The following is a 27,603-nucleotide window of genomic DNA, read 5'->3' as shown; positions in this document are numbered from 1 at the left end:
GAAATAAGGCAACAAGCATAACTTCCAAGCATCATGAGTCATTATTTGACTTCAAACCATGATCCTTACTTAAATGCCTAATATAATAAATGTAAACACTTGGTATGAAACAATGGCCAATGTACCTCATTTGTGTTAAACAAACATCATCAAATGAGTATACTAATCAAGTGAGTGAGTTAAGCATGATATATATATATATATATATATATATATATATACATAAGAGGTTGTTGGAAAATGTAACTAGTTTCGGTCTTCATAATTGTCATTGTACTCGTGTCATTATGTATATCTTATGTAACAAGCAAAATAAGAAAGAAAAATATTATCTTCTAGCATGGGTTTCCTGGCTCCTTTTGAATGGTCAATTAGGTCAAGCATGTATTTCATGCTCCTAGGGTTTATCAAGTCAGGAAAATATTTGTCATGAGTCAAGAGAGTCAATATCATTTGTATAAGACCCATTTGGGCAAGTTGTAACATGTAAAAGAATTTATTTTTGAGTCTAGAAAGTCAAAATGACCTCCAAAGACCAAGTCGATCCTCACTATGAAAAGTCGGCATAGGATAGGCCTATTCGACCTCATATGAAGGGTATATAAAGAAAGATAGCTCGACTTATTAGCACACACTTATGTGCTTCGATCTCAAGCAAAAAAGAAGAAAAAAGGGACCGAAGGTCTAGGAGAAGGAAGCATCTCAAGAAGAAACCGAAAATATGATTTTTTTTATCATTTTCTCTCACATGTGGAAGATTCTAGGGTTCCTGCAATGGTTGCAGTGCCGAAAGTTGCAGGCCGAAGTTGTAGATCTGAATTGAAGGTCGAAACTTTGATTGAAGCAAACCTTAAGGAAGTTAACCTTCGTTGACTTTGGTTGACCTTGTCTTGTCTTGAAGGAGATCTTTTGGAGGGCTGACTTGGTGCTTGGAGGAGGTCTTGGTCTTGAAGTTTGGGTCTTGGCTTTCTCATTTGATCTGATTCTATAAGAAGAGGAGATTCTTTTTGGGTTTTCCCCTTGGAGGGGTTTTGCCTTGTGGCCTGGAGCCTACTTACTGTGTCTAATGTCTTTATTGTTTATGCTCTTGATAATTGTTTGATGAGAATAATCTGATAAAGAATAAGAAGAAGCTAACTAAAGTTCACAAGCAATTATTAAAGATAAGGAGAATTGTTTAAATAGCTGCCCTACTTGATTCTCCAACAGAGGCATCTAAGGGGCTCCTATCTATGGAGAATGTTGGTCTTCATCTCAGGGACCACTATCTACAATTCGGTTCATGGAAAAATGATCTCCTCTAGCTACCCCTAGGTGAGAGGGGATAACAGTCAGCAAACTAAAGTTTTCAACCACAAAAAAAACAAAAGGTGCCTATAATGAAAGTGAAAGAAGCAAAGAAACTCTTTAATGCATTCATTGACATTTTACACCCAACTAGATTGCATCACACACTATAAACGTTATCAAAGTCATAGCAAAAGCAAATAAAACAATGAAACTATCCATACAATGATATCATCACCACTTGACATCGTAATAAAATCATTGAATTATAAAGGATAAACTAGAAGCATCAACCTTTCCCATTCATTAGGAGAAACAACCTCTGCCTTGAATCGTTTTTCAACTTGTGCTATTGACTTGGAAGCAATATCTTGCATTCGCTTTTCAAATTCACCCTGCCAGATATCCAAATTAACCATATTCAACAATAATTTTCTCACCAAATTAAGCAAATGACCACAAACTACCAAAATAGAATCAAGAAATGAGTTGCCATCAAAGCCTAATACTAATCAAAGGTATGAGTGTAAAGGGTTTTCTTAGAGTCTTCATGCATGAAACATTATGAGATTGATAAAGGAATTTTCTCATTTACGTATACTATATCACTAACTCTAAGAGCATGTTTAATGTTTCAAGTAATATAGTTTTAATGCTTCAAGTACTATAATTTTGCTCACAAATGCATGCTGAAGAAGGAAATTTAACAAAGAAGTTATTGTAACTCAAAAAAAAATATGATTTCTAAGATGAGTATCTCTCCATCCTTCCAATGCCACAAGAAATATGACTAAAAAAAATAATTTTTTAATGAAAACTAAATTAAAACTCTATAGAGGTTGCACTAATAGAAAATATAGATTTTCTCCATCTGTAGAGTACTGCTAAATTTCTCCCAGTGTCAAAAATGTACTAAGAGACAAAGCAATGGTCATGAAAGCTAATGCCTCCTAATATATTAACTCAAAGGCATTCAAACAATCAAGTAAAGATCCCATGACAAACATAAATCTGAGTTAAATTATAATTCAAAATAAACATTAAATTGGTACACATATAATATGCCCTCTCAGATTATACTATTATAGACAACAACAATTTCAAATTTGTCAAAGATGAAGTTTCTAAGTTCCTTACATAGATCTTATTCAAGTGACTGCTCTTTCTATTATGAATGGTAGCACTTCTTCATGTAGACTAATTAACACGCAATAGGATCATCATAAGGTATCATGTATGAGTCATGACATGGTAGCTAAATTTGTGTTTGTCAATAATGTCATACAAGTCAACATAGTTATGCCTTATTAGAAATGGACCCCATATATCTAATCATAGTTCTACATAGAAAAACTTGAAAATTGCAATGGTCACAGTTAAGAAAAAAAACATATATTATTTTAGACAACATGTTATAATGGAAATATCATGTACTTACAGTCATGATTTAATATAAATTAAGAGTAGACATAATAGATAATTAGACACTAGGAACATGAAAAGAACCTTTCTTATTGAGCTTATGTAAAAGACTCTTTAGAATATGAATAAATCAGTTTGAATCATTCTCTCTTCCAATTTTGTTATTGTGTTTCACCCATCCACATATATGGGTAACCCTAGGAGAAGATTTTTCTCTTATGATGTAGCTTGCCAACCAATAGCCACTAATATTATCCATAGATAGTCAGCCTCAAATACCTATTACCCATTCTCCGTTTAGTACACTCACTGATATAGCCTACTTATCTGATGAAGGTGGCTCTTCTATTGTAAGGTACATTAACAGTTTTTCCATTCAAGTGCTCTCATTTAATGCTTGATGCATTCTATGTAATATTTCGTAAAAATTTTAACTAAATTCTTCAAATATTGCTCAGAAAAATACATCATGAATTTCTTTACCAAAAACATAATAAAATTGCACAATTTCGCACAATAGAAATTACCAGCACTTCAATAAATTTACAAATGTAAGAAAACCCATAAATTAGAGAGAGATGTTGCAGCTAAAAATAAACATGAAAAGTAGCAGCAAAAACTCAACCTTATTTTATTAAATATAAATCTGGAACTACATGCCAATGCTTTTATTTCAGAACTTGGAACAGATTTGTCAATGACCCTTGCTACATGGCATGCTTGGCTGGATAATAAACTGATGTTGTGGCTTCAAAGATGAACGCTGCAACATGGAACTCGGCCTCCTAAATTCTACTACAAACTGTGAAAATTTCACCACTGAAATTCTATTGCAGCAACTGGAATTAATTCTTCTAACTGATAAATTAATTATGCAGTTTATTGCTACGACAACAACAAATTAATCACCCTACAATCTTCACAAATAAAAAATATTGCATAAGATAAACTAGAAACTGAGAAAATACTAGCACACACGCAAAAAATTATAACACCGTTATTTTTGGACAAAAGTCCCCGGAAAAAACCAATGTGGGAAAACCAGTGCAGCCGCTAAGGGTTTTTATTATTAAGCAGCAGTGAAAAAATTCTAAGTACAATTGGATGCCCAAAGTGCCAATCCAATCAACAAAATAAACTAACCAAAATATATCTGAGGCAAATACCTCAACACCACGCCTGATCCTACTCCAACAACTAGCAAAACTAGCCAGTTGTACAACCTCTACGTCGTGCTTGCACAGACCCCAACTTGCTAAGCTCTGGAACCGCTGGAAAAATGACGTACTAGCTGACTTTGCCTCTGGAAGGAATTCGCTTAGCCTCCTTGAGAATTTCTGGACTAATTGCAACTGAATTAGCCCTCCCTTCAGCGAAATCGATCTCCCTCTAAAGCTATATGTGTTGGAATTTCTAAGTCTAATTGTTAGAATCCCTTCACGTACTTTTCTGATTAGTTAACATTGAACAACTAAGTCACAGGACACGTCCCCCAGGGTCCCGTGTCCCGTATTTTACGTATTGGACAAGAAAACGGCCCTAATACGTGTCGAATACGATTTTCAACGTGTCCTGAAAAATTGAATACGTATTCTCCGTTTTCCGTCGTGTCCTGAATTTAGAAAACGCGTATTTGGTTGGCAGAAAACGTTGCCCTAATGTATTTCGATAGGTTGAATACGTACCGCGCAAAAAACGTAATTTAAAGCCTACGCGTTGAATTTTTCCCAGTTATTTCGTCCTGCTGTCGTGTGGAGCAGGGTGTTTGAAGTTAGCATTATATTTGAAGTCTGGAGCAGATTGTGGTGCGGCTGGTGCCCGTGCCGATTGCTGTGCAGTGTGCAGCGTTCAAGACCGGCCCGTAAACCAGTAAGCCGGAACCCCTCCCACTCCCGCATTGGTGTTATAGCATTGTATTATTCACTGTGTTTTTTTTAACACATTCGACTTTGCCATATGTGCCATACCTTGAGACTGCTGAATATATTAACATTGCCTCCATACGCAATAGTCACCATACTTGGCCACAACATCCTCGCCTCCATACGCAACAATCGACATACTCTTCGCTGTGTATACCATTGTGTATTGTCTCTGTGGCTCAGTCCTCTCGGTTACCAACCCGCTCTCGGTTTGTCATTACAATACCTCCCTCCACGGTAATGCAACTCCGGTTGGCTCATAGTGCGATTACCCATATTGTAACAAGTATGTAACCTATTGACAAGGATTGGATCCATAAACTAAATATTGAATTCAAATTTAAAACTGAAAAATTCTTAGTAATATCCACGACAGACTCTAACGGATCTATGAGACCACAAATAAAACACATATATGACAGTGATAGATTATTGTGACCTTTGATTATGCAACTAGAGGCTAATCAATGCAAATGAGATGCAAAGATTTGAAATGCAACTAGAGAAAAGAAACAAAGACCTTTTAGTGACCAAACAAAGGGTATCCTTCACAATGCACAAGAGACAGATCAAGAGAAATGCCAATGTCCTTATAGCTTCCCAATACCAATAATAATCACTTCAAGAAATGCACCAAACCTCCAAGTAAACTATTGTCAACAAAGGTGAGCTCACTGCAGTATATATCAGTCCACTTAGTGATGAGATCAATCACAAAATCATTCACAAGGTGCAAGGAATAGTGCCAAAGTTCAGTGACCAATTCTAGTGCTTAGATGTAAGGAAAAAATGTCAATGTAACGCCACTGTAGAAGAGATCAGACCACTGCAATTTATATCAGACCTCTGCAATAACCCAAGTTAGTCACAGGCTTTGACAGTGCATAATTATTGCGGTTTGTAACAAACAGTAAGAAACAACAAGACTGCATGTTATCAACAGCTCCATCTCTGGGGCAATTTGAGTTGTTTTGCTCCAGAGTCAATTTGTATGCAGTGTGCACATATTGAATCATATAACAGTTCTAACTTCTGAGTTAACTTTATAAGTTTATAAATTATAAATTAAAGTGAACTATGAACTTTGAGAAGTAATTATATTTTAATTTGATTAGATAAGCTGCAACCTGCAATTTAATATGGATTAAAAACTATATTTCGGTAGATATATATATATATATATATATATATTTTATTAAATATATATAAAACGTGTCCCCCGTGTCCTGTTTCCAGGTTGCTGCGTTTCGTATTGAATACTCGTATTTACGTGTCCTCCATGTCTCGTGTCCTCGTGTCATGTGACTTAGGTTAACAAGCTATTTACCATGGAAATACTGAAAATAAATACAAGTACATGCTCAACACATTACAAATCATCAACTGAAGGAAACACAACAAGCACACAAGTGACACCGTTGTTTTTGGACAGATGTCCCCGGAAAAACCCAATGTAGGAAAACAAGTGCAACTATCTGAGGGTTTTAATTATTAAGCAGTTTCAGAATACAATCTGGGTGCCAAAACTGACTCGCCTAACGGAGAATAATCTCGGCAATAGTACTTCTCAGTTGGAGACGGATGTTTCAACTGAAACCCCGGATAAACACTCCGACAGCTCCCAGCTCCAATCTACGCCACGAAAACCCCAGCGTCAGCCTCTAGGGACTACGTCAGCCCTTAGAGCCTCTGCGTCACCCACGCTGGCTCTCTAAGGCATTGCGCAGCTCCTGGCTGCCTCTGCGTGAACCTCTGTCTGGCTTTGCATCCCTCTCTCCCGACTTCTACGTTGATCCTCCTGGTACTATCTCTACCTCTATGCTTCTGTATTCAATGCCCCTCAACTGCAACTCTGATCACTCTTTCGACTTCCTTAGCAAACCCTGCCCCAAAAAATCAAATCTTGATCAACTCGGTGTGTTCTCCAAGTGACTCACAAGCCTCCTCTTATAATTTTCTCATTGACAATTCAACAGCCGAGATTAAGTCCCTAATCAATGACTAAGATTAACTCTGGCTTGATCCATGACTTTTGGACCCTCCTAACACAATTTTATATTAATTCACATTAATATTTTATTTTCCCTAAGTTTAGACTTAGGGACTCCATTAAAAATATTAATTATTTTAATATCTCCCAAATTGTTTAGAATCTGCCCAAACCATTTATGGGTATTGGAGATCTCATGTGCTTTAGCCTCTCCACCAATTTTCATGGCTAGAGCACATCCGATGCTACCCCAAATCAACACTCCCTCTTATCAAGGACTGTGCTCTAGTAATACTCCTCACTGAGCATCACCCTGATCATCTGGCATCAGTCCTGGTGCTGATGCTAGGCTTGCTTCCCAACATCACTGTTGCATCACGTACTGCTACCCATGGCCCTGCCACTGCCACTACTGCATCCGTACGGCATCCCCTCTCATCATGCTGCATCGTCCTGCCCATAGCACTACCACTGTTAACTGCTGCACTGCAACTCAATTAATGAGAAGTAAGTAATTGATCTCCCAACTCTGACATCTCTGTCAGGCTAGAGACACCCTCGATGCTGAAACTCCCTCTATCGCTGACAAGTGCTCCCTCTCTGACCTCTGCGCTGCTGCAACAACTCTATGCATCTCGCACTGCTGCGTCACGTTGTCCTGGGAATCCTGCAATGTAGCTACCTCTAACGCTCCATCTGCATCCATCTCTACTGACATCTGCCAGTACTGCTACTCCTCTTCGGGGCTCTCGTAGCAAGGTATAATCCAAGAGGCTGGGTACCTTAAGGATCTTGCCTCTCATCGCCTGTAGTCTGTCTGGCTACAGCTCGATGTCTCCCCACTTCCACTCAAGTGGTGTGTGAGCACTCATGGCACAGTGATCATCTGCCTCCACTTCCTTCTCTGCCCTTGCTGGCGCAGCCTTGGTCTCGGAAGCCTCTCCTTTGCTCTTCTTCCTCGGACACTAGCTCACATAGTGACCCAGTTCCCCACAGTTGAAGCATTTGACCTTGGAGGGGTCCTTCTTCTTTCGTTTCTCCTGCTTTCCCTGAGATAATAGGGCAACATCCTCCTCTTCCTCCTTGATTCTGATCCCCTTGCCGCTGCTTCCCGCCTTGCTCAGCCTTCTGATCTCTTCTTGGCGAAAAGCTGCCCACATTTCCTCCCAATCTGGAAGGGTCACTTTCCCTAGTATGCTTTGGACAAACACCTCCGAATCTTCATAGACTACGTTCAGGGCTTTTCTCACCATCAATTCTTGATCCGGCGTGGCCCCTATGGAAGTCAGTTAATCTCGAATCTCCTTCAATCGACCGAGGAAGGTCTCAATATGTTCCTCTTTCTACGTCTGGTATGACTACAGCAGATTTTCAAGTAGCATCCTTCTCTGCACAAAAGTGTGTTGGTACAATTTCTTTAAGGCCTCCCACATCTCATTTGCCATGTCCTTTTCAGCAATATGTGGTACTACATGGTCCTTGACCTCGTCATGGATGATGCTCTTGGCTCTTGCCATTGCCTCCTCGTACTTTTCGTTCTCAGCTGGGTCAACTAGGATGGCTATTGTCCTCAAGGCGAAGTGCTTGACACGATTCCTGTCTAGAACGGACAAGATTTTGGCCTTCCAAACTACGAAGTTTGAGGCTCTGTCCATTCTATCCTGGTCTCTTACCCCGTTCACTGCCATCTCGCTGCTCCTCTACTTTCCTCTTGGAAGTTCGTGGTGTGACTCCCTCTGAGCCTTGATTTCCCTCCTCGAGAGCCTTCTGCCAATGTCGAGATTCCCCCACTCTGATCGTTAGTGTAGCTGCATCACTGATCCGGATTTCTTGGCTAGAAATCCTCGGTAGCAACTCCCTCCTCCTTGGTCCTACCCTGTTAGGTATTGTTCTGACTACAGTACCCCACTAGTTTCACTCTGCAACTTCCCCACAGCCTCTTAAGCCCCATCAAATTGAAGGTTAGAGCTTCTAGGCTCTACGCAATCCCAGCACCAGCAAAATCCGCACCTCCTGGCCACGAGCGTCAATCCTTCCTAACTGAGAAAGATGACTGGGCACTACGTAGGTTGAGTCTGCTCCCCTCTACCATTGCGCTGATCCTCTTCCCGGCTCAAACTTGATGACGTAGGCACTGCGTCACCCCTTCCTTGCTGCTTCTAGCTAGGAACAACTTCTATCACTCAGGACAGCTGTTTTCCACTGCTGCTGCTCTGCTCGGCTGATATCCTCAGTTCTCCTCTGATCTGCAAGCACAGTCTGATACCATGTTGGAATTTCTAAGTCTAATTGTTAGAAACCCTTCATGTACTTTTCTGATTTATTTCTACCTACATGTTCTGATTAATTAACACGTTGTTTAGCATGTAAATACTGAAAATAAATATAAGTACATGCTCAACACATTATAGATCATCAATTGAAGGAAACATAACAAGCACACTAGTGACACTGTTGATTTTGGACCAATGTCCCTAGAAAAACCCAATGCGGGAAACCAGTGCAACTATTTGAGGGTTTTAATTATTAAGCAGTTTCAGAATACAATTTGGGTGCCAAAACTGGCTCACCCAACAGAGAATAATCTCAACAGTAGTACTTCTCAGTCGAAGACAGATGTTCCGACTGAAACGCCGGATAAACACAGCGACAGCTTCCAGCTCCAATCTGCCCCACGAAAACCCCAGCGTCAGCCTCTAGGGACTGCCTCAGCGCTTTCTAGCCCAACGTCACCCTAGCTCACCCTAAGTCAGCCTCTGGAGGCACTACGTTAGCCCTTAGAGCCTCTGCGTCACCCACGTTGGCTCTCTGAGGCAATACATAGCTCTTGGCTGCCTCTGCGTGAGCCCTAGCTGGCTGGCTCTGCATCCCTCTCTCCCGTCCTCTGCGCTGATCCTCTTGGTACAATCTTTGCCTCTTTGCTTCTATATTCACTGCCCTTCAAGTGCAACTCTGATCACTCTTTCGAATTCCTCAGCAAACATTGCCCAAGAAAATCAAAATCTTGATCAACTCGGTGTGTTCTCTAAGTGACTCTCAAGCCTCTTCTTATACTTTTCTTGTTGACAATTCAACGGCGGAGATTAAGTCCCTAATCAACAGCTAAAATTAACTCTGGCTTGACCCATGACTTTTGGACCCTTCTAACACATTTTTATATTAATTCACATTAATATTTTATTTTCCCTAAGTCTAAACTTAGGGACTCCATTAAAAATATTAATTATTTTAATATCTCCCAAACTGCTTAGAATCTACCCAAACCATTTCTGAGTATTGGAGATCTCATGTGCTTTAGCCTCTCCAACAATTTTCGTGGCTAGAGCACATCCGATGCTACCCCAAATCAACAATCTGCATAGCCTCTCTGGGAAATACGGCCCTTCTGTTGCTGACTCTCTGGAACTAGAAAAACTTCATCAGGACTCACTATCTTTGCCCCTCTCTGGCTTAAACTCTTACGGCAAACTGTTGTTTTTGCTTTCTGGAAAAATCGAACTGCCCAAGGAAATTGATCTCAAGTGTGTCTTCCCATCTACCCATCGACTTCTTTTTATAATCTCACTATGGGACTCCAACGGCCAATATTAAATCTTAATCAATGACTGAGATTATTTCCTAATCGATCCGTGTGAGTTTCTAGAGAAATATCACCTTCCTCAATTAGTTCATGTTAATTAATCATTTTCCCTAAGTTAGACTTGGGAAAAATTTAATTACTGATTAATTAGCTTAATTAAAGCATCTCTAGGTGGATTTTCCTGAAACCTTTTCTGGGTTATGGAGTTCTAGTGTTTTTTAGCCTCTCACACAACTGTCAAGACTAGAACACCATCCAATGCAACAAAGACTAACACAAATATTATGCTCCTATAAGAGCTCTGACTGACCTCTCCTTGCGGTCTCAATGTTAATCCCCAATGAGTGGATCTAATTTGATCCCTCTTCTTCAAGTGGCTAGGTTATATGATCTGAATACCAAATTCGATGTGCTAAGTTTTATGAAACAAGTCTAATGTGGTAAATGATTAATCCAAATTTCTTAATGTGACCAAAACAGATCTAAAGGATTTAATAACTTCAAAAAAAAAAAAAAAAAAAAAATTAATGGGCCAAAGGCCACATAAAAAAAAAATTAAAATCTTTTAATGTGAAAAATTACTTTTGATTTAAATTTTTTAGAAGGTCTCTAAGTCACGTGGAAATAAAAATGGAAATGAAGCCCTTTTTTATTTTTAGGGTTTTTTTAAGCAAAATCAAATAATCAAAACAAATTAAAATGAAACACCAAAAAAAAATAAAAAATAAAAAATTGAAGTCAAATTTATTTATTTATTTATGTTTTAGACTTAAAAAACAAAATCAACATACATCAAAATAAAAGGAAACTCATAAAGTGAAAATACATTAAACCTAATCTACCCTATCTAACCCTACAAACACACAAAAGATAAAAAGAAAACGAAATAGAAAATCGAAATGCTCGTTTGCAGGGCCGACGGCGGGAGGGGAGAACAGTTTGACGGCGGTGAAAGATGCAGGTCAATGGAGAGGTGACACAAGAGACAAGGGAGGGTGGAGCCGCGGGTTAGGGAGGTTGTGGAAAAAAATAAATAAATAAAAAATAAAAATAAAATAAATAAATAACTTGAGGGATGAATATGCAGGTCCAGAGGTACGATGGCAGCGTTTGAGAGCGCAGACAGGGATGTTCGCTCGAGGAGAAAGGCAACGCACAGGTATAGTAGCGAAAGGCTCGGATTTGATGAGGAAATCACAAGTTTACGAAAGGAGAGGCCAAAAGGAAACACAAATAAAAGTCTCAAAGGAGATGGGAGTGCAGTTTTGAAGATTGAAGGAGAAAAGGGCAGCAATGCAAGGTTTATTGCAGGTCCAAGCAGTGAAAAATGAGGAGAAGCCATAGGCAGCAAAACTTAAAAAACAATTTTGAAATTTTTTTAGAGAAAAAAAAATATCTCGAAGGTAGCGAACAAAGAGAAAAATGGTAGCTCAATGAACCCTTAAAAAAACTTTTGATTAAATTGATATGTTATGCTTTAGATTTATTAGTAAAACCCTAATAAAAAAATTCTAGAATTAAAAAAATTTCAAACCCTTGGATTGGAAAAACAATGCCCTGCAAAAATGTTTTGGAGGCCAGGCCTTACCCTCCAGGGCCTAGATCTGGCTTCAAATCAAACTTCACTTTCAGATCTGCAACCTGTATCTGAAAACAAGAACACCTAGCGGCCAGATATACAAAAATAAATAAAACCCAAGTCAAAGAACCAAAAAAAATCTACAAATCTATGTGTTAACTTGGGGTAGCATCAAATGTGCTCTTGCCACGAAAATTGGTGGAGAGGCTAAAGCACATGAGATCTCCAATACCCATAAATGGTTTGGGCAGATTCTAAAGAATTTGGGAGATATTAAAATAATTAATATTTTTAATGGAGTCCCTAAGTCTAAATTTAGGGAAAATAAAATATTAATGTGAATTCATATAAAACTGTGTTAGAAGGATCCAAAAGTCATGGATCAAGCTAGAGTTAATCTTGGTCATTGATTAGGGACTTAATCTCGGTCGTTGATTTGTCAACAAGAAAAGTATAAGAGGAGGCTTCGGGGTCACTTAGAGGACACACTAAGGGAGACCAGTTAGTTCAATTTCTGGAGCAGCGTTAGCTGAGAAATTCGAACTAGTGGTCTAGTGAGCAATCAGGAGGAAGCAAGTATGGAACAGAGAGAAGGGATCAACCACTGGAGACTAGCGCTGAGGCAAGAGAGGCAGACACAAGGCATTTCAAGCAGACGCAGAAGCAACAGGAGACTGCACAGTCACTAGAGCACCTGCGTGGGTGATGCAGAGTCTCTGGGAGTCGCGCAAAGGTCAGCCAAGCTGACACTAGGACTAAGAGAAGTGTTGGAGAATTCTTCTCTCTGTGGGTAAGCCAGTTTGGCACCCTATTGTACTGAAGAATTGTTGAATAATAAAATCCTCCCTTGCTGCACCAGTTTTCCCACATTAGGTTTTTCCAGGGACTATTGTCCAAAATATCCGTGCCAATGTGTTGATTCTTGTACATGTGTTTGTTTCTATATTATGGTGTGATCTCTGCAGCAAAATTTATTTTAATGTTTATTGAAGGAATTTCATAAATAACTTATTGAAGAATAAGTAGGAAAATTAAATCAGATGTTGCAGTGATAGAATTTTCACATGGTACCAGAGGAAGTAATTAGAGACAAGAAGGGAAAATCAATTATGGGTCGAGACCATGATGGAAAGGCATCCACGTCAGGGGACTTGCACAGATTTTGAGAAGATTGCACAAGAGAAAGAAACTTCGATTTCTCTATGTTGGTTTCCAAGCTGGAAGAAGAAGTGGCTTGTATGACTAGTTCTGCATCATCAGAAGTGTGGTATATAGATAGTGGAGCCTCATGGCATATGATGGGAATCAGGGAATGTTTCTCAGAATATCGAGAAGAGAAAATGAACTTTCAGATCACCATGGGGAACAAGGCAAAGTGTACTCCAGTAGGGAAGGGTACCATAGTTTTTCAAACAGAATCGGGAGAACGGTTCTGTGCTACAAATGTGCTGCATGTACCAGGATTGGGGATGAACTTACTTTCCGTGTCACAACTTCAAGGCAAGGGCTATGACGTCTACTTCATCAAGGAGAAGGTATACGTCAAACACCTGAGCTAGAAAAAGAAAGCGCAGATCGGGATCAAAAGTAACAGGTTGTATAGATTACAACTAGAATCACCAATGGCACTAATAGGCAGTCTAGGAGACAAGGACTTGAATGAACTATGGCACAGAAGAATGGGTCATTTGCACCATGGAGCTCTAAGAATTCTCAGGAGCACTGTAACAAGAGTTCCAGATTTGAGTACGGAACGAGATGATGTATGCAGAGGATGTGCTCTAGGAAAGTATGCCAAGGAAACATTTCCTAATAGCAAACACAGGGCCAAGAGTGTACTAGGATTGATACACTTAGATATCTGCGGACTTATGTCCGTCAAAGCTCTCAATGGTGCCGAGTATTTTCTTATCTTCATTGGTGACCACTCAAGGAAAACTTTGATTTATTTTCTGAAAACCAAGGATGAGGTTTTATGTCGATTCAAAGAGTTCAAGGCTCTGGTGGAGAATCTGACTGGGAAGAAAAGGAAAGTTTTGCACTTAGATAATGGTGGAGAGTATGTCGATAAGGACTTCACTGATTTTTGCGTTAAGGAGGGCATCAGAAGAGAGTGGACAACTCCCTACAATCCGGAGTAGAATGGACTAGTAGAAAGAAAGAACAGGACTATTGTATAAGTAGCTAGGGCCATGATGTATGATCAGGATATGCCGAAATTTCTGTGGGCGGAAGCATGCAACACAGCAATCTATGTTTAGAACAAGACTCCTCATCGGGCGTTGGGCAAGATTACTCCAGAGAAAGTTTTCACAGGGAAGACACCTAAGGTCAGTGATTTCAGGATATTTGGGAGTTTAGCATATTACTGCATACTAGAGGAAAAGAGGAAGAAGCTGGATCAAACTGCGGAAAAGGGATATCTGGTGGGATATAGCGAGAACGCTAAGGCATACAGAATCTACCTTCCAGGGAGCAGGAAGGTAGTAGTTTGACGAGATGTAAAGTTCATGGAGGACAAGGCTTTTAGAAAATCTTGTGAGATGCCTTCCAAGGAGCAATCAAAAGAGGAGTCGTTGGTTAAGCCTCTTCAACCAACCGAAATAAAAAATTCTTCCCCGGGTCAAGAAGATTCTCAGGATGAGGAGGAGGAGCTAACAGAAGCACCTACTGGCAGAGAAAGAGCTAGCAAGGAACTTCGTTAGATTCTACGAGATGCAGAGGACTTCATCGGTGCGCGAAGAAACAATAAGAGGTAGCGAAAACAGCCAGATAGATATCAGGCATTAGTAGCTCAGGATGGGGAGCCTGCCAATTTCAAGGAGGTAGCTCAACATTAGGTTTGGCTAGACGCGATGGTAGAGGAGTACCCTGAAGAACAGGTACCCCATACCCAGGATCGATGAGTTGATGGATGAGTTGAGAGGAGCACGATTCTTCTCAAAGATTGATTTGAGATCTGGGTACCATCAAATTCGTGTGAGGGAGCAGGACATTCCCAAGACCGACTTCAGGTGTCACTATGGGCACTTTGAGTTTTTGGTGATGCCCTTCGGGCTAACCAATGCCCCAACGACATTCCAGTCCTACATGAATCACATCTTCCGCAGTCACTGAAGGAAGTTTGTGTTGGTGTTCTTTGATGACATTCTCATTTATAGCAAGACTTGGGAGGAGCATCTCCAACACATTGAGATAGTGTTGCGCATCTTGGAGGAGCAGTAGTTCTATGCCAAGCTCTCCAAGTGTGAGTTTGGGTTGACGGAGATGTTGTACTTGGGACACATCATAGGGGTGGATGGAGTGAGAGTCCACGAGGAGAAGATCAGGGCCATCAGAGATTGGCCGGAGCTGAGGAACGTGCCAGAACTCCGGCGATTCATTGGTATTTGTACTTACTACCAAAAGTTCGTCAAGAGTTTCTCATAGCTTACTGCACCCCTAACAGATTTGACAAGGAAGGGGGCATTCAGTTGGTCGGATACAGCGCAGCGAGCCTTTGGCAGGCTCAAGGAGGTTATAAGCAGCTGCCCAGTGCTTGTATTGCCGAATTTTTCGCAGCCATTTGTTTTGGAGTGTGATGCGTCGGGAGAGGGGATCGACGCAGTGTTGATGTAGGGAGGTCACCCTATAGCCTTTGAGAGCCGGAAGCTCCTTCTGCATGAGAGGTTGTATTCTATATACGACAAGGAGATGCTGGCCATTATGCATGCATTGGCCAAATTCAGGCAGTATTTAGTGGATAATAGGTTCAGGGTCAGGACTGATCACAACAGCCTTAGGTTCTTTTTGGAGAAGAAACAACTATAGGAGAGGCAGCAGAAGTGGATCAGTAAGATCCAAGCGTATGACTTTGACATTGAGTATGTCAAGGGTAAGAACAACGTGGTAGCAGATGCCCTTTCACGTAGACCAGCCATGTTGTCTCTTTTGAGCTTGGACACAGACTGGAGGGCTCGACTCTTAGTAGAGTACTCCAAGGACAAATTTGCATTTGAGATTCTGGATAGGCAGGTGGCGGATGACAGGTACAAGGTGGTCGATGAGATCATCTACTATAGGGACCAGATCTTCTTGACTGAGGGATCTCAGCTCAAGAAGAAGATACTTCAGGCATTACATGATTCACCATTGGCTGGCCATCAGGGGTTTACCAAAACCTACAGGGCCATTAGAGAGAGGTTCTCATGGAAGGGCCTCAAGGAGGACGTACTCCAGCATATCCGAGAGTGCGATGTTTGCCAGAGGAACAAGGGGGAGATGAGCCATCCCACAGGATTATTGCAGCCTCTTCCCATTCCGAAGGGGAAATGGGAGAGTATTTCGATGGACATCGTCACAGAGTTGCCCATGGTGCAGGGCAAGGATTGTATTCGTCATTGATCGACTGACAAAGTACGCACATTTTTTCGCCATATCTACACACTACACAGCAGCACAGGTGGCCGAGCTGTTCTTCAGAGAGGTCTTCAGGCTACATGGTCTTCCTAAGACCATCATCAATGACAGGGACAGTCGTTTCATGGGCGGGTTTTGGCAGGAGCTTTTCCGGTTGGTGGGGACGGAGTTGACACCAAGTACCAGTTATCACCCACAGACGGACGGGTAGATGGGTGGCTGGAGGGCTATTTGCGTAACTATGTCAGTGGGCAGCAGTGAGCATGGCTGAAGTGGCTGCATCTAGGGGAGTACTGCTACAACACTACACATCACATGTCCATTGGTATGTCACCATTCTATGCTTTGTATTGATATCATCCTTTATCTTTTGCTGACATGATGTTTGGTGCTAGCAAGGCTCCGAGAGCCAAGATTTGGATCCAAGAGAGTCAGGATATCCTCCGAGCTCTCAAGGATAATATGGCTACAGCACAGAACTAGCAGAAGCTATACGCTGACAGGGATCGGGTGGAGAGACAGTTTGAGGTAGGGGACTTGGTCTACCTACGATTACAGCCATACCGATAGTCGTCACTAAAGCAGAAGGGAGCTGATAAGGTCAAGCCTCGCTTTTATGGGCCATATAGGGTGATACACAGGATTGGACAGGTTGAGTATGAATTGGAGCTGCCCCAAGGCAGCAAGATTCATAACGTTTTTCATGTATCATTCTTGAAGAAGGCATTGGGGTAGCAGGTGACAGTGACAGATGAGCTACCACCCATGGATGATGAGGGGCATTTGATGTTGCAGCCAGAGGCTATTATTGATACCAGGGAGAGGCAACTACGGAGCAGGACGGTCTAGGAATTCTTCGTGAGGTGGAAGAACTTACCGAATGAGGATGCCACTTGGGAGTGAGAAAATTTTGCAGCATCCATCACTTTAGTTGCTTGAGGACAAGCAACATTTTGCCGGGGGAGACTGTAATATTCCTAATTAGCCATGCCTAATTGGAATATTCGATTTTGCGCAATTTTGCCTTCTATAGGTATTAACAAATAAAAAAGTGAGGAAAGGGGGACATAACTCACTTTATGAATAGAGTCACTCCCTAGTAGCACAAGGTTGTAACTTAAAAGGGGAGCCAAGGGGGCCCAAGGACCACGTAGAGAAGGGGCCCACGTAGACACTTGGAGGGACTGCGCAGATGAAAAGGAACACGTGGCAAGAGAGAGGCTACGTTCTTGGAGGTGGCTTTAGGGTTTTAAGAGAGGCCAATGCTATAAAGGAGAGAGGAGCCTCCTCATTTTGATCATTCGATTATGTGCATTTGAGCTAGTCACTCCGACTTAGAGCACGATGGTTGTTTAGCTGGTCTGCAGCACTGTTCAGTGCATCGAGTGTCTTCGTTCGGAGATCTCACCCTTAGCCCCGGGGGACTTCGAGTGCCTGCTCGGGCAAGGTAGTTTTCAGCAATCTTTTGCAGGAGGATTGATCTTTGGAGGGAGGAGGAACAGAGCATTTTGGATAATTGCGCAGTCTTAAGATAGGGACGCAGTTCTTTTGGTGGGAGTTCCGGATTGAGAGTTTTGTGGAGGATTTGAGTTGGGAGATTGAGCAGGGGATCAGCCCTTGCATATTGGAGGATTTTGGTAGAGTTTCAGGTGGAGTTTTGGAGGATTCTATTCAGTGGCAGCGCAGAGTCTTGAGGGACAGCATAGAACCCCAAGGGGGTGAATTTCGAGGGTCAGCTATTTCAGAAAAACTTTCTGGGTTTTCTGGGTTTCTTGAGTAGAGTCTGATTCCAGAGTTTCAGCATTCTCTGAGGAGGGGAATAGCCCCAAATCCTCATTTGATTTCCAACAGTGGCAGCAGCATGGTAGTTCTCCAGTAGCTTGGACACAGTTCAGAGAGAGGCCATTCCTTTGCTATTCTGAGTGTATTTTTTCACTTGCCCTGTGCAAGTCGAGGTGCTACCTGTCTGATCACCTCTTGTACTCTTTCCATTACTCAGTATAATAAAATGGCTTAGCATTTCTCTCTGCATCTCTTGAGTATCTGCTTATATTTCATGTTCACATTATTATATATTGTACCACTGTTATTTTTATCACTTTGAGTTTCCCGATCACTATATGATTTGGACGTGTTTGGTTGGAGTTTGCTTGGGTTTGAAGGATATCCCGGAAACGGGATATTACACTAACACTGGGCCACGCAGAGTTGACGCAGTGGCAATGCAGAGCCTGAAGGGAGATCGAATTCCTGTTGAGGAAATCGAGTTTTAGAAGTTGGGCGCCGGGGTGTGAGACCAAGAGTTTGAGAGCTGAAGTTTCCAGCCAGTAGAGGGTCAGAAGGAAGAGCAGCGCAGTCCCCAGCAAAGGTGATGCAGAGACTGCATGGGGTTGATGCAATTCTGCGCAGAGGCTGACGCAATTCTGTGCAGAGGCTGACCCAAAAGGGACACAGAGGCTCACTTCCAGCAGATCAGAGCCGGATCTTCCAGTGACAGGGTGAGATCATCTCACTATTTTGTTTTGTCCAATTTCTCTCTGTATCGGATAGCCAGTTGGGCATCCAACGAATTGTACTCATAATTACTATTGCATAATAATAAAACCCTCAGTTGTTGCACCAGTTTTCCCACACAAGGTTTTTCCAAGGACATTTGTCCAAAAATAACTGTGTAGATGTGTGTGATGTTTATTTCTCTCCTGTGTTGTATTTAGTTTCCGCAGTTTTATTTTGGTGTAGGTTGTAGTGTATGTATTTCAGTATTTGCCATAGAAAACTGCAAGTAACTTGTTCAATTAATTTAACAAGTAGGTGAAATATAATCAGTTTGTTGCAGTAGGAATCGGGTAACCGATTTTTCACATGGTATCAGAGCACAAATCGTGAGCAGAGGAGCTCAGAAGCAGAAAGGAAGAGTTCAAAATTACTACAAAGACAATAATTCGAAACCCCAATAGGCAGCGCAATCCTTGGGCCAAAAGGTCAAAGTTTTGATGATAATTCGATTTCTCTGAGTGAGTCGACAGAGAAATTCAATCTCCAAATCGAAGCTTTCCAGTGGTAGAAGTGAGCAACGTATTTTTCCTTGCAGAGCAAATCTTCAGCTAGGATGCAGACATTTTGCAGTAGTTGCTGGCAGAACAGTGTCAGAAGGAGAGAGAGAGACACTTGAGGGAATTTCTCCTCAAATAATTCCTAGCCAAAGAATTCAAATTCTCAATTGTTGAGCAGCAGCAAGGAGCAGCACATCTACTAAGCCCAGCAGAGAGTGCATAGGCTAGCCCAACAGCGACGCAGAGGAGAGAGGAGGTCATTCGACTTTTTTATTGGCAGAGATGGCAACCAATGGGTTGAGAGATCAGGATCAGTTGGATGGTGCATCCAACTATGTGATCTAGAAGGAAAGGATGTCATGCCTTCTGGATGAACATTTTCTCAAGTTCTACGTCAACAGTGTGGTAGTTGAGCCTGCGGATCCAGATCCGATCAAAAAGTACAAGGGAGAGATGGCGAAGGCCAAGCGGATGATCCTCAACAGAGTGAAGGATCATGTAGTATGTTGTAATATTCCTAATTAGCCATGGCTAATTGGAATATTCGATTTTGCTCAATTTTGCCTTCTATAGTTATTTATAAATAAAAAGATGAGGAAAAGGAGGACATAACTCACCTTTAGAATAAAGTCACTTCCTAGTAGCACAACATTGTGACTTAAAGGGGAGCCAAGGGGGCCAAAGGACCACGCAGAGATGGAGCCCACGCAGACACTTGGAGGGACTGTGCAGATGGAAAGGAACACGTAGCAAGAAAGGGACTGCGTTGGAGGAGGTGGCCCTTGGGATTGAGAGAGGCCAACGCTATAAAGGAGAGGGGAGCCTCCTCATTTTGTCATTCGATTATGTGCATTTGAACTAGTCACTTTGACTTAGAGCACACTAGCTGTTTCGCTGGTCTGCAGCATTGTTTAGTGCATTGAGTGTCTCCGTTCGGAGATCTCGCCCTTAGCCCCGGGGGACTTTGAGTGCCTACTCGGGCAAGGTAGTTTCCAGCAGTCTTTTGGAGTAGGATTGATCTTTGGCATTGTGGAGGAGCTGAGCATTTGAGGACTGCGCAGTCTTGGGAGAGAGGGACGCAGTTCTTTTGGTGAGAGTTCCGGATTGGGGGTTTGTGGAAGATTAGAGCTAGGAGATTGAGCGAGGGATCAGCTCTTACATATTGGAGGATTCTGGCAGAGTTTCGGGCTGAGTTTTGGTGGATTCTATTCAGTGGCAGCGCAGAGCCTGGAGGGACAGCGTAGATCCCCAAGGGGGTGATTTTCGGGGGTCGGCTATTTCAGAAAAGCTTTTTGGGTTTTTTTGGGTTTCTTGAGTAGAGTCTAATTCCAGAGTTTCAACATTTTCTAAGGGGAACAGCCCCAAATCCTCATTTGATTTCCAACAATAGCAGCAGCACGGCAGTTCTCCAACAGCTTGGACGCAATTCAGAGAGAGGCCATTCCTTGTTATTCTAAGTGTATTTCTTCACTTGCCTTGTGCAAGTCGAGGTGCCATCTTTCTTATCACCTCCTGTACTCATTCCATTACTCAGTATAATAAAATGGCTTAGCATTTCTCTCTGCATTTCTTGAGTATCTGCTTATATTTCATGTTCACATTATTATATGTTGTACTACTGTTATTTTTATCACTTTGAGTTTCCCGGTCACTATATCATTTAGACGTGTTTGGTTGGAGTTTGCTTGGGTTTGAGGAATATCCTGGAAACGGGATATTACATATGTCACATCTCAGGCAAAGGGACTTCCAAAGAGATGTGTGATGCCTTGTCCACGCTGTATCAGGGATCTTCCGAGTAGCGGAAGATGTACTTGGAGCAGAAGATGAGATCCATGCAGATGCAAAAGTGGGAACAAATTGATCCATTCCTTGCAAAGCTTTAGGAGACCCGTGACGAGTTGGCAGTTATGGGGTCAACACCTTAGCCTACTGAGATGGTGAGGTTGGCTCTAAATTCAGTATCAGAAGAATGGCAAGTGTTTGTCCAGAGCATCCTGGGTAGGGAGAAATTGCCAAGTTGGGAAGGAATCTGGGCTGCTCTTCAGCAAGAAGAGATGAGGAGGGACTTAGTCAAGTGTAAGCTTGACAGTAGCAACAGCAACAATGGGACGAAGCCCAAGGAGGAGGATGAGAATGCAGCCCTCACATCTAAGGGGCAGCAGGAGCAGCGAAAGAAAAGGAAAGATATTTTGAAGATCAAGTGCTTCTGGTGTGGTGAACTTGGTCATTACGCTACACAGTGTCCTCTCAAGAAGAAGGACAAGGACGAGAAGGATGATCTGAAGGTTGCATCTACACAGACCGAGGAGGAGAAGTTTGCCATGATCGCCCAGAGGTGGGGTGATATAGAACTGTAGTTCGAAAGAACTGTAGATGGACAGGATCCTTGACGAGTCCACCTCTTGGATCAATACTTTGTTACGAGAGCCCAGATCAAAAGTAGCAAGATGGACCAGTATCAGTTGATGTAGAGGAGTGTTAGAGTGATAGTTGCAGTAGCTAGGAGCGCAAGAGACTAAGCAGGGCAGAGCTAGAGTTGGCAGCGGTGCAGTTGGCATAGAGCAGAGTCAACATCAACATAGAGGATTCATAGGGTCAATGTAGAGACTAACAGCAGTCAAAACTCCAGCAACAGATGCATCATGTTGAACACCAGTTCAGTAATTTTGGATGCTTTTCCGTTGCTAATGTAGTAACAGCAACAGTTGGAGAAGGTTGCAGTGCAGATGCAGTGTTGGCAGTGGCAGGGCCAATAGCAGCACGGATGCAGAATTTGAGAGGGAGTTGCAGTACAGATGGAGTGTTGGCAGTGGTAGTGTCAGCAGCAATACAGATGCAGCATTTGCGCAGTAGTTGATGGGCAGAGATGTCAGACATCAACAACGCAGAGGGAGATGTTACAGAGTCTGGGTGATGCTTCAGCAGGTTGCATTACTAGAGCACATTCCTCGCTAAGAGGGAGCGTTGATTTCTGGTAGCATCAAATGTTCTCTAAGCCTCAAAATTTACAGGGAGGCTTGGACACATGCATTCCACAATACCCATAAATCGGTTTGGAAATTCCACCCGAAGAAAATTTTATTAAAATAATTAATTATTTTTAGTGGATGCCTAAGTCTAAACTTAGGAAATTAAAATAATTAAAGGGTATTAATCTAACTATGGGTGAAACATCTAGAAGAAGACGAGGATCAAGCCAAAATGATCCGAGCCATTGATTATTATCTAATCTGGGTTGTTGGTTCTCAACAAAAGGATTATAAGAGGAGGCTTAAGGGGCATTTGGAAAACACATCAAGTAGAGATCAAAAGATCGAATTTCTGAAGCACAGCAGTTGTCAGAAGAGAAATTCGAAGTGATCTTTCATAGTGAGGGGCAAGGATAGTATCTAGTGGGGAGTTTTCCTGGGCCGGAGAGTACAAGGCAGAGAAGGCAGAACAACATCCAGAGAGGTTGACAATGAGCCACGCAGCGCTGACGCAGTGCCAGCGCAGAGCCTGAAGGAAGATCGAATTCCTGCAAGGAAATCTAGTTTCAGAAGCCGAGAGCCAAGGCGTGAGAGCGGGAGGCTGAGAGCTGAAATTTCTAGCCAACAGAGGGTCAGAAGGAAGAGTAGCGCAATCCCCAGCAAAGGTGACGCAGAAACTGCGTGGAGTTGATGCGGTTCTGCGTAGACACTAATGCAGAAGGGACGCAAAGGCTCACTTCCAGCAGATCAAAGCCAAATCTTCTAGCGCTAGGATGAGATCATCTCACTATTTCATTTTGTCCAATTTCTCTCTGTATTGGATAGGCAGTTGGGCATCCAACGAATTGTACTCAGAATTACTACTGCATAATAATAAAACCGTCAGCTACTTCACCAATTTTCCCACACTAGGTTTTTCTGGGGACATTGGTCCAAAAATCATTGTGTAGATGTGTGTGATGTTTATTTATCTCGTGTTGTATTTAGTTTCTGCAATTCTATTTTGTTGTGGGCTATAGTGTATGTATTTCAGTATTTTTCGTAGAAAACTACAAGTAACTTGTTCAATTAATTTAACAAGTCGGTGAAATATAATTAGTTTTCTGCAGTAGGAATCGAGTAACTGATTTTTCACAACCCAGAGAGACCTCAGGAGGAAGAAACTGTGCTCCACTTGTCAGGAGTCATGGGCACCAGGCCACAAATGTGCAACGGGCAAGGCCCACTACATCGAAGTCTTCTCTGACAGCGATGCAAAGGATGAGACCTATTTTGAGATGGGTGAAGATGACAACGCAACACCTCAAGAGGGAGGACCACCACCACCACCACCATCAGTAGGGGGAGTTTCCTTTGCACCTTTTGGAGGGGTCCTTGCATCACCGCGTGGAGTACCCAAATTTTTGACTTTGAGGATCAAAGGCACTCTTCAAGGGTAGTGTGTATCAGTTCTGGTGGACAGTGGAGCCACCCACAATTTCATTGATGCTAAGTTCGTTCAGAAGAGAGGCATCACAACTGAGGAGTTTGAGGGTTTCTCAGTTCTTGTGCCTAGGGACAGTACCATGTAGTGTACTTCCCTATGTGCCAGCTTTGACAGTGACCATGGGGAACTACTCCATGACAGATCATTTCTTTGTAGTGAATGTACCGGACACCAACGTGGTGCTGGGAGTCCAGTGGCTCTATGCGCTTGGCAGTCACAACCGACTGGAGAAAGTTGGAGATGGAGTTTGTAGGGCCAGATGGCAAGAAAGTGTTGCTTCGGGGAATGCAATCATACCCACCACAGACTATTTCGGCCCACAGGATGGAGGCTGAATTGAGACATGGAGACATTGAGTCGGCTATGGAGTTGAGGATCTCGGAGACTAGGGGCAAGCCCAACACACCACATCCAAAGATACAGACTATTCTTGATAGATATCCAGTTGTGTTTGGGGACATGCCACCGAGTCAACCACCTAACCAGAGGTTTGAGCACATGAATGAGCTAGAGTCGGGAGTGTAGATCGTCATCACCACTCCTTATCAACATCCCAACGCATAGATCGAGAGGGCCAACCACGAGCTATTGACACTTGGGCATATCAGGCACAGCTCTAGCCCTTTTGCTTCATCGGTTGCGCTAGTGAAGAAGAACGATGGGTCCTTACATATCTGCATCGATTATCGGGCCCTCAACAATAAGACACTGAAGAACCTCTACCCCATCCTACGTATAGATGAGTTGATGGACGAGTTGAGGGGAGCTAAGTTCTTTTCAAAGATTGATCTGCGATCGGGGTACCACCAGATCTGGAGGAGGGACTAAGATGTCCCAAAGACAGCATTTTGGTGACATTATGGGCACGTCGAGTTCTTGGTTATGCCCTTCAAGCTTACCAACGCACCCACTACCTTCCAGTCATGCATGAACCACGTGTTTCGTGGGCAGTTCAAGAAGTTCGTGCTATTGTTCTTTGATGACATACTGATTTATAGTTGGACTTGGGAGGAGCATCTGCAGCACCTTGAGACATTACTGCGCGTTCTGGAGGAGCAACAGTTCTACACTAAACTGTCCAACTGTGAGTTTGGGCTGACTGAGATGCTCTATCTAGGGCGCATCACTGAGGTGGACGGTGTTAGAGTACATGAGGAGAATATCAGGGCTATCTGGGATTGGCTAGAGCCCCGGAATGTGACTGAGCTGAGGGGTTTCGTAGGCATTTGCACTTATTACAGGAAGTTCGTGAAGGGCTTCTCCCAATTAGCAGCACCCCTCATAGACTTGACGAAGAAAGGGGCTTTCGAGTGGACCACTACAGCGCAGGAGGCATTTGACTGCCTCAAGGAGGTCATGAGTAGTTGTCCGGTGTTGGCACTTCCTAACTTCACTCGAGCTTTTGTGTTGGAGTGTGATGCATCAGGAGTGGGTGTGGGGGTCGTGTTGATGCAAGGAGGGCACCCCATAGCTTTTGAGAGTCAGAAGCTACTGCCCCATGAGCTACTGTACTCCATCTATGATAAGGATATGTTGGCCATCATGCATGTGTTGGCCAAGTTCAGGCAGTATTTGGTGGGGAACAGGTTTAAAGTCAAGACAGATCACAACAGCCTCAGGTTCTTCTTGGAGCAGAAATAGTTGCAGGAGAGGCAGCAAAAGTGGGTGAGCAAGCTCCAAGCATATGACTTTGACATTGAGTATGTCAAAGGGAAGCACAACATAGTGGCTAAAGCGTTGTCCAGGAGGCCAACCACTCTTTCTTTGATGAGCATTGCGCTGGATCGAAGGGCACAGTTACTAGTGGAGTACTCCAAGGACTGGTTTGCATGTGAGGTCCTTGATGGGTTGGTGATAGATGACTGGAATTGGGTGAAGAACAAAGGTGATCTATTATTGAGATCAGATCTACTTGGTACCCAACTCCCCACTAAGGGAGAAGATTCTAGGCTGCCCACGATTCACAATTAGCGAGGCACCAAGTGTTCACGAAGACATACCAGACCATTAGAGAGTGCTTTGCGTGGAAGGGCCTCAAGGATGATGTTTTGAGGCATATCCGGGAGCAGTGTTGATAATATCAGTATCGGGAAAATATCGCGAGGGTCCGGAAAATATCTTATCAGCAATATCGGCGAAAATATCGGCAAAATATCGGCAAATATCGGCAAGCATAAAAAATGCATAATATATTCATTTTTTTCAGATTTCTAAACACATAAAGCAATAACAACATGAACTAAACACATTGGCACATAAATATGAAGAAGGCATTGATATATATGATGTCAAATAGAAATGATACATCAAACTTCAAAGCCGATACCAAATCCTGCTGATCCCTGATAATTGTCCAATCAAGGACTCAAACAAAATAACATCACATATCCTGCTGATCCCTAATAGTGATAATTGTCCAATCAAGGACTCAAACAAAACAACATCACATATATAAAACTTTAAAAGTATTTCATCATCATGAGTTATAAACTTATATGTAGCAATTTTTCAATTTGTGATTGATCATTGACCTCTCTGATTTAAACTCTGCTGCGTAATTTTATTTCTGATACAGCCAATGGTTTTTAACTTTTTATTATCTATAATTCAAATTTCAGAGACAGCTCCCAGCCTAGATTAAATAAATTTTAAAAAATGTAATATATAACCCTTGTTTTTTTAATATATAAAATTCTTAAGAAAATGACAGTTAATTTGTTTAACTGTCAGTCCTTGCTGCCCAGACTTGTCAAGGTCTTGTTCATCTTACAACCCTTGGTAATAAAGGCATTGAGCATTCTTCGATGACTATCCCATGTGTTTTTAACTTTTTTGTATGTAAAGCTTCTACGTTCCTTAGACTTCTCCATGCTACCAATCTTAGTTTCACCAAAACTTGAGTGGTAGGATTCGGAATGTTTTTCTATGCTATTTGTTTTTTTCTTATTTGCATGTTTTTCGACTCCATTAAAGGCACTAGTAGATTGACTAATAGTTATTAATCCCTTATATAAAAGTGAACCATCATACCTATATCGAAAATTGTTTATCTTAGGCATTCCGGGCATATAATTAGGGATTTTACAACACTTAATTCAGTTATACGTTAAATCACAGCAAGGATAGCTTGCTGTAATTATGTTTTTACTTTTTAGTAGAGAAACTGTATATCTTTCTTGATTTCAGTGCATTTAAAAAACTAAAAACATTAAAAATACACAAAATAAAAATAAAAAATAAAAACATTTAAAATTAGTCTAAATGGCATAAAGACAACGATTACAGTCTGCTAAACTTGCTGTTTTCAGCACTCCGGTTCAGTATTTGTTGGTATAGAATTCACATTGGGTTGCATGCCCAACATTTAGATAAAATTCTGCATCATTTTCCGTGATTTTTTTAGTTATTAATTTAATTTCTGCTTATTGTATTTCGTATTTATTGCCGCTAAATAAATAAATTGCTGGGAAGCGGTTGATAATTTATTAATTTGAGACAGTGGAGCAGCGTTTGGAGGTTGCGTTTGGGAGCAAGCAGACTAGAAGTATATCACACCTCCTTGCAACGTTTCCACAACAGATTCAAAACCACAGCGTAAACTCAATATTCGACTTTTGGGGAAGCGTTCGTGGATTCCTGAACAGTGAAGACGATGTCGGATTCATACCTGTTCGCAGCGATCGCAGCCAAACCCTCCTTCGCGAATCGCAGCCAAACCCTCACCGGTTCCGTCTCCAGCTCTCACGAAAACAAAATGACGTGCATCAAAAACTCAAAAACCAATTTATAAGTCGATTTCAACCTAACCGGCGATATTTTCCATCGTCTCGCGATATTTTCTAAAATATCGCCGAAATATCGGAAATCGCGCGAGAAATTCAAAACATGAAAATATCGCGATTTTTTGGGGGCGA

At 42.0% G+C, this 27,603-nt stretch overlaps 1 protein-coding gene across 8 annotated transcripts in view; it reads right to left on the bottom strand.

Annotated features, from left to right (window-relative positions):
• LOC149262266 (protein LOW PSII ACCUMULATION 1, chloroplastic-like) overlaps positions 1-27,603 on the bottom strand; it is a 428,465-nt gene that overhangs the window by 168,056 nt on the left and 232,806 nt on the right. For all 8 annotated transcript variants that reach the window (XM_089423821.1, XM_089423853.1, XM_089423857.1 and 5 more), the window contains exon 7: positions 1,582-1,682. In XM_089423821.1, the coding sequence (XP_089279947.1) occupies positions 1,582-1,682 (101 nt within the window). The remainder of the gene's footprint in view (positions 1-1,581; positions 1,683-27,603) is intronic.

This window comes from Pinus tabuliformis, chromosome 6 (assembly GCF_031772625.1).
Source record: "Pinus tabuliformis cultivar Carrire ecotype Pingquan chromosome 6, CPIR1, whole genome shotgun sequence".
NCBI classification, from domain to species: Eukaryota; Viridiplantae; Streptophyta; class Pinopsida; order Pinales; family Pinaceae; genus Pinus; species Pinus tabuliformis.
Note: the sequence above shows the minus strand (reverse complement) of the source record. Positions and strands in the feature narration are given on the sequence as shown.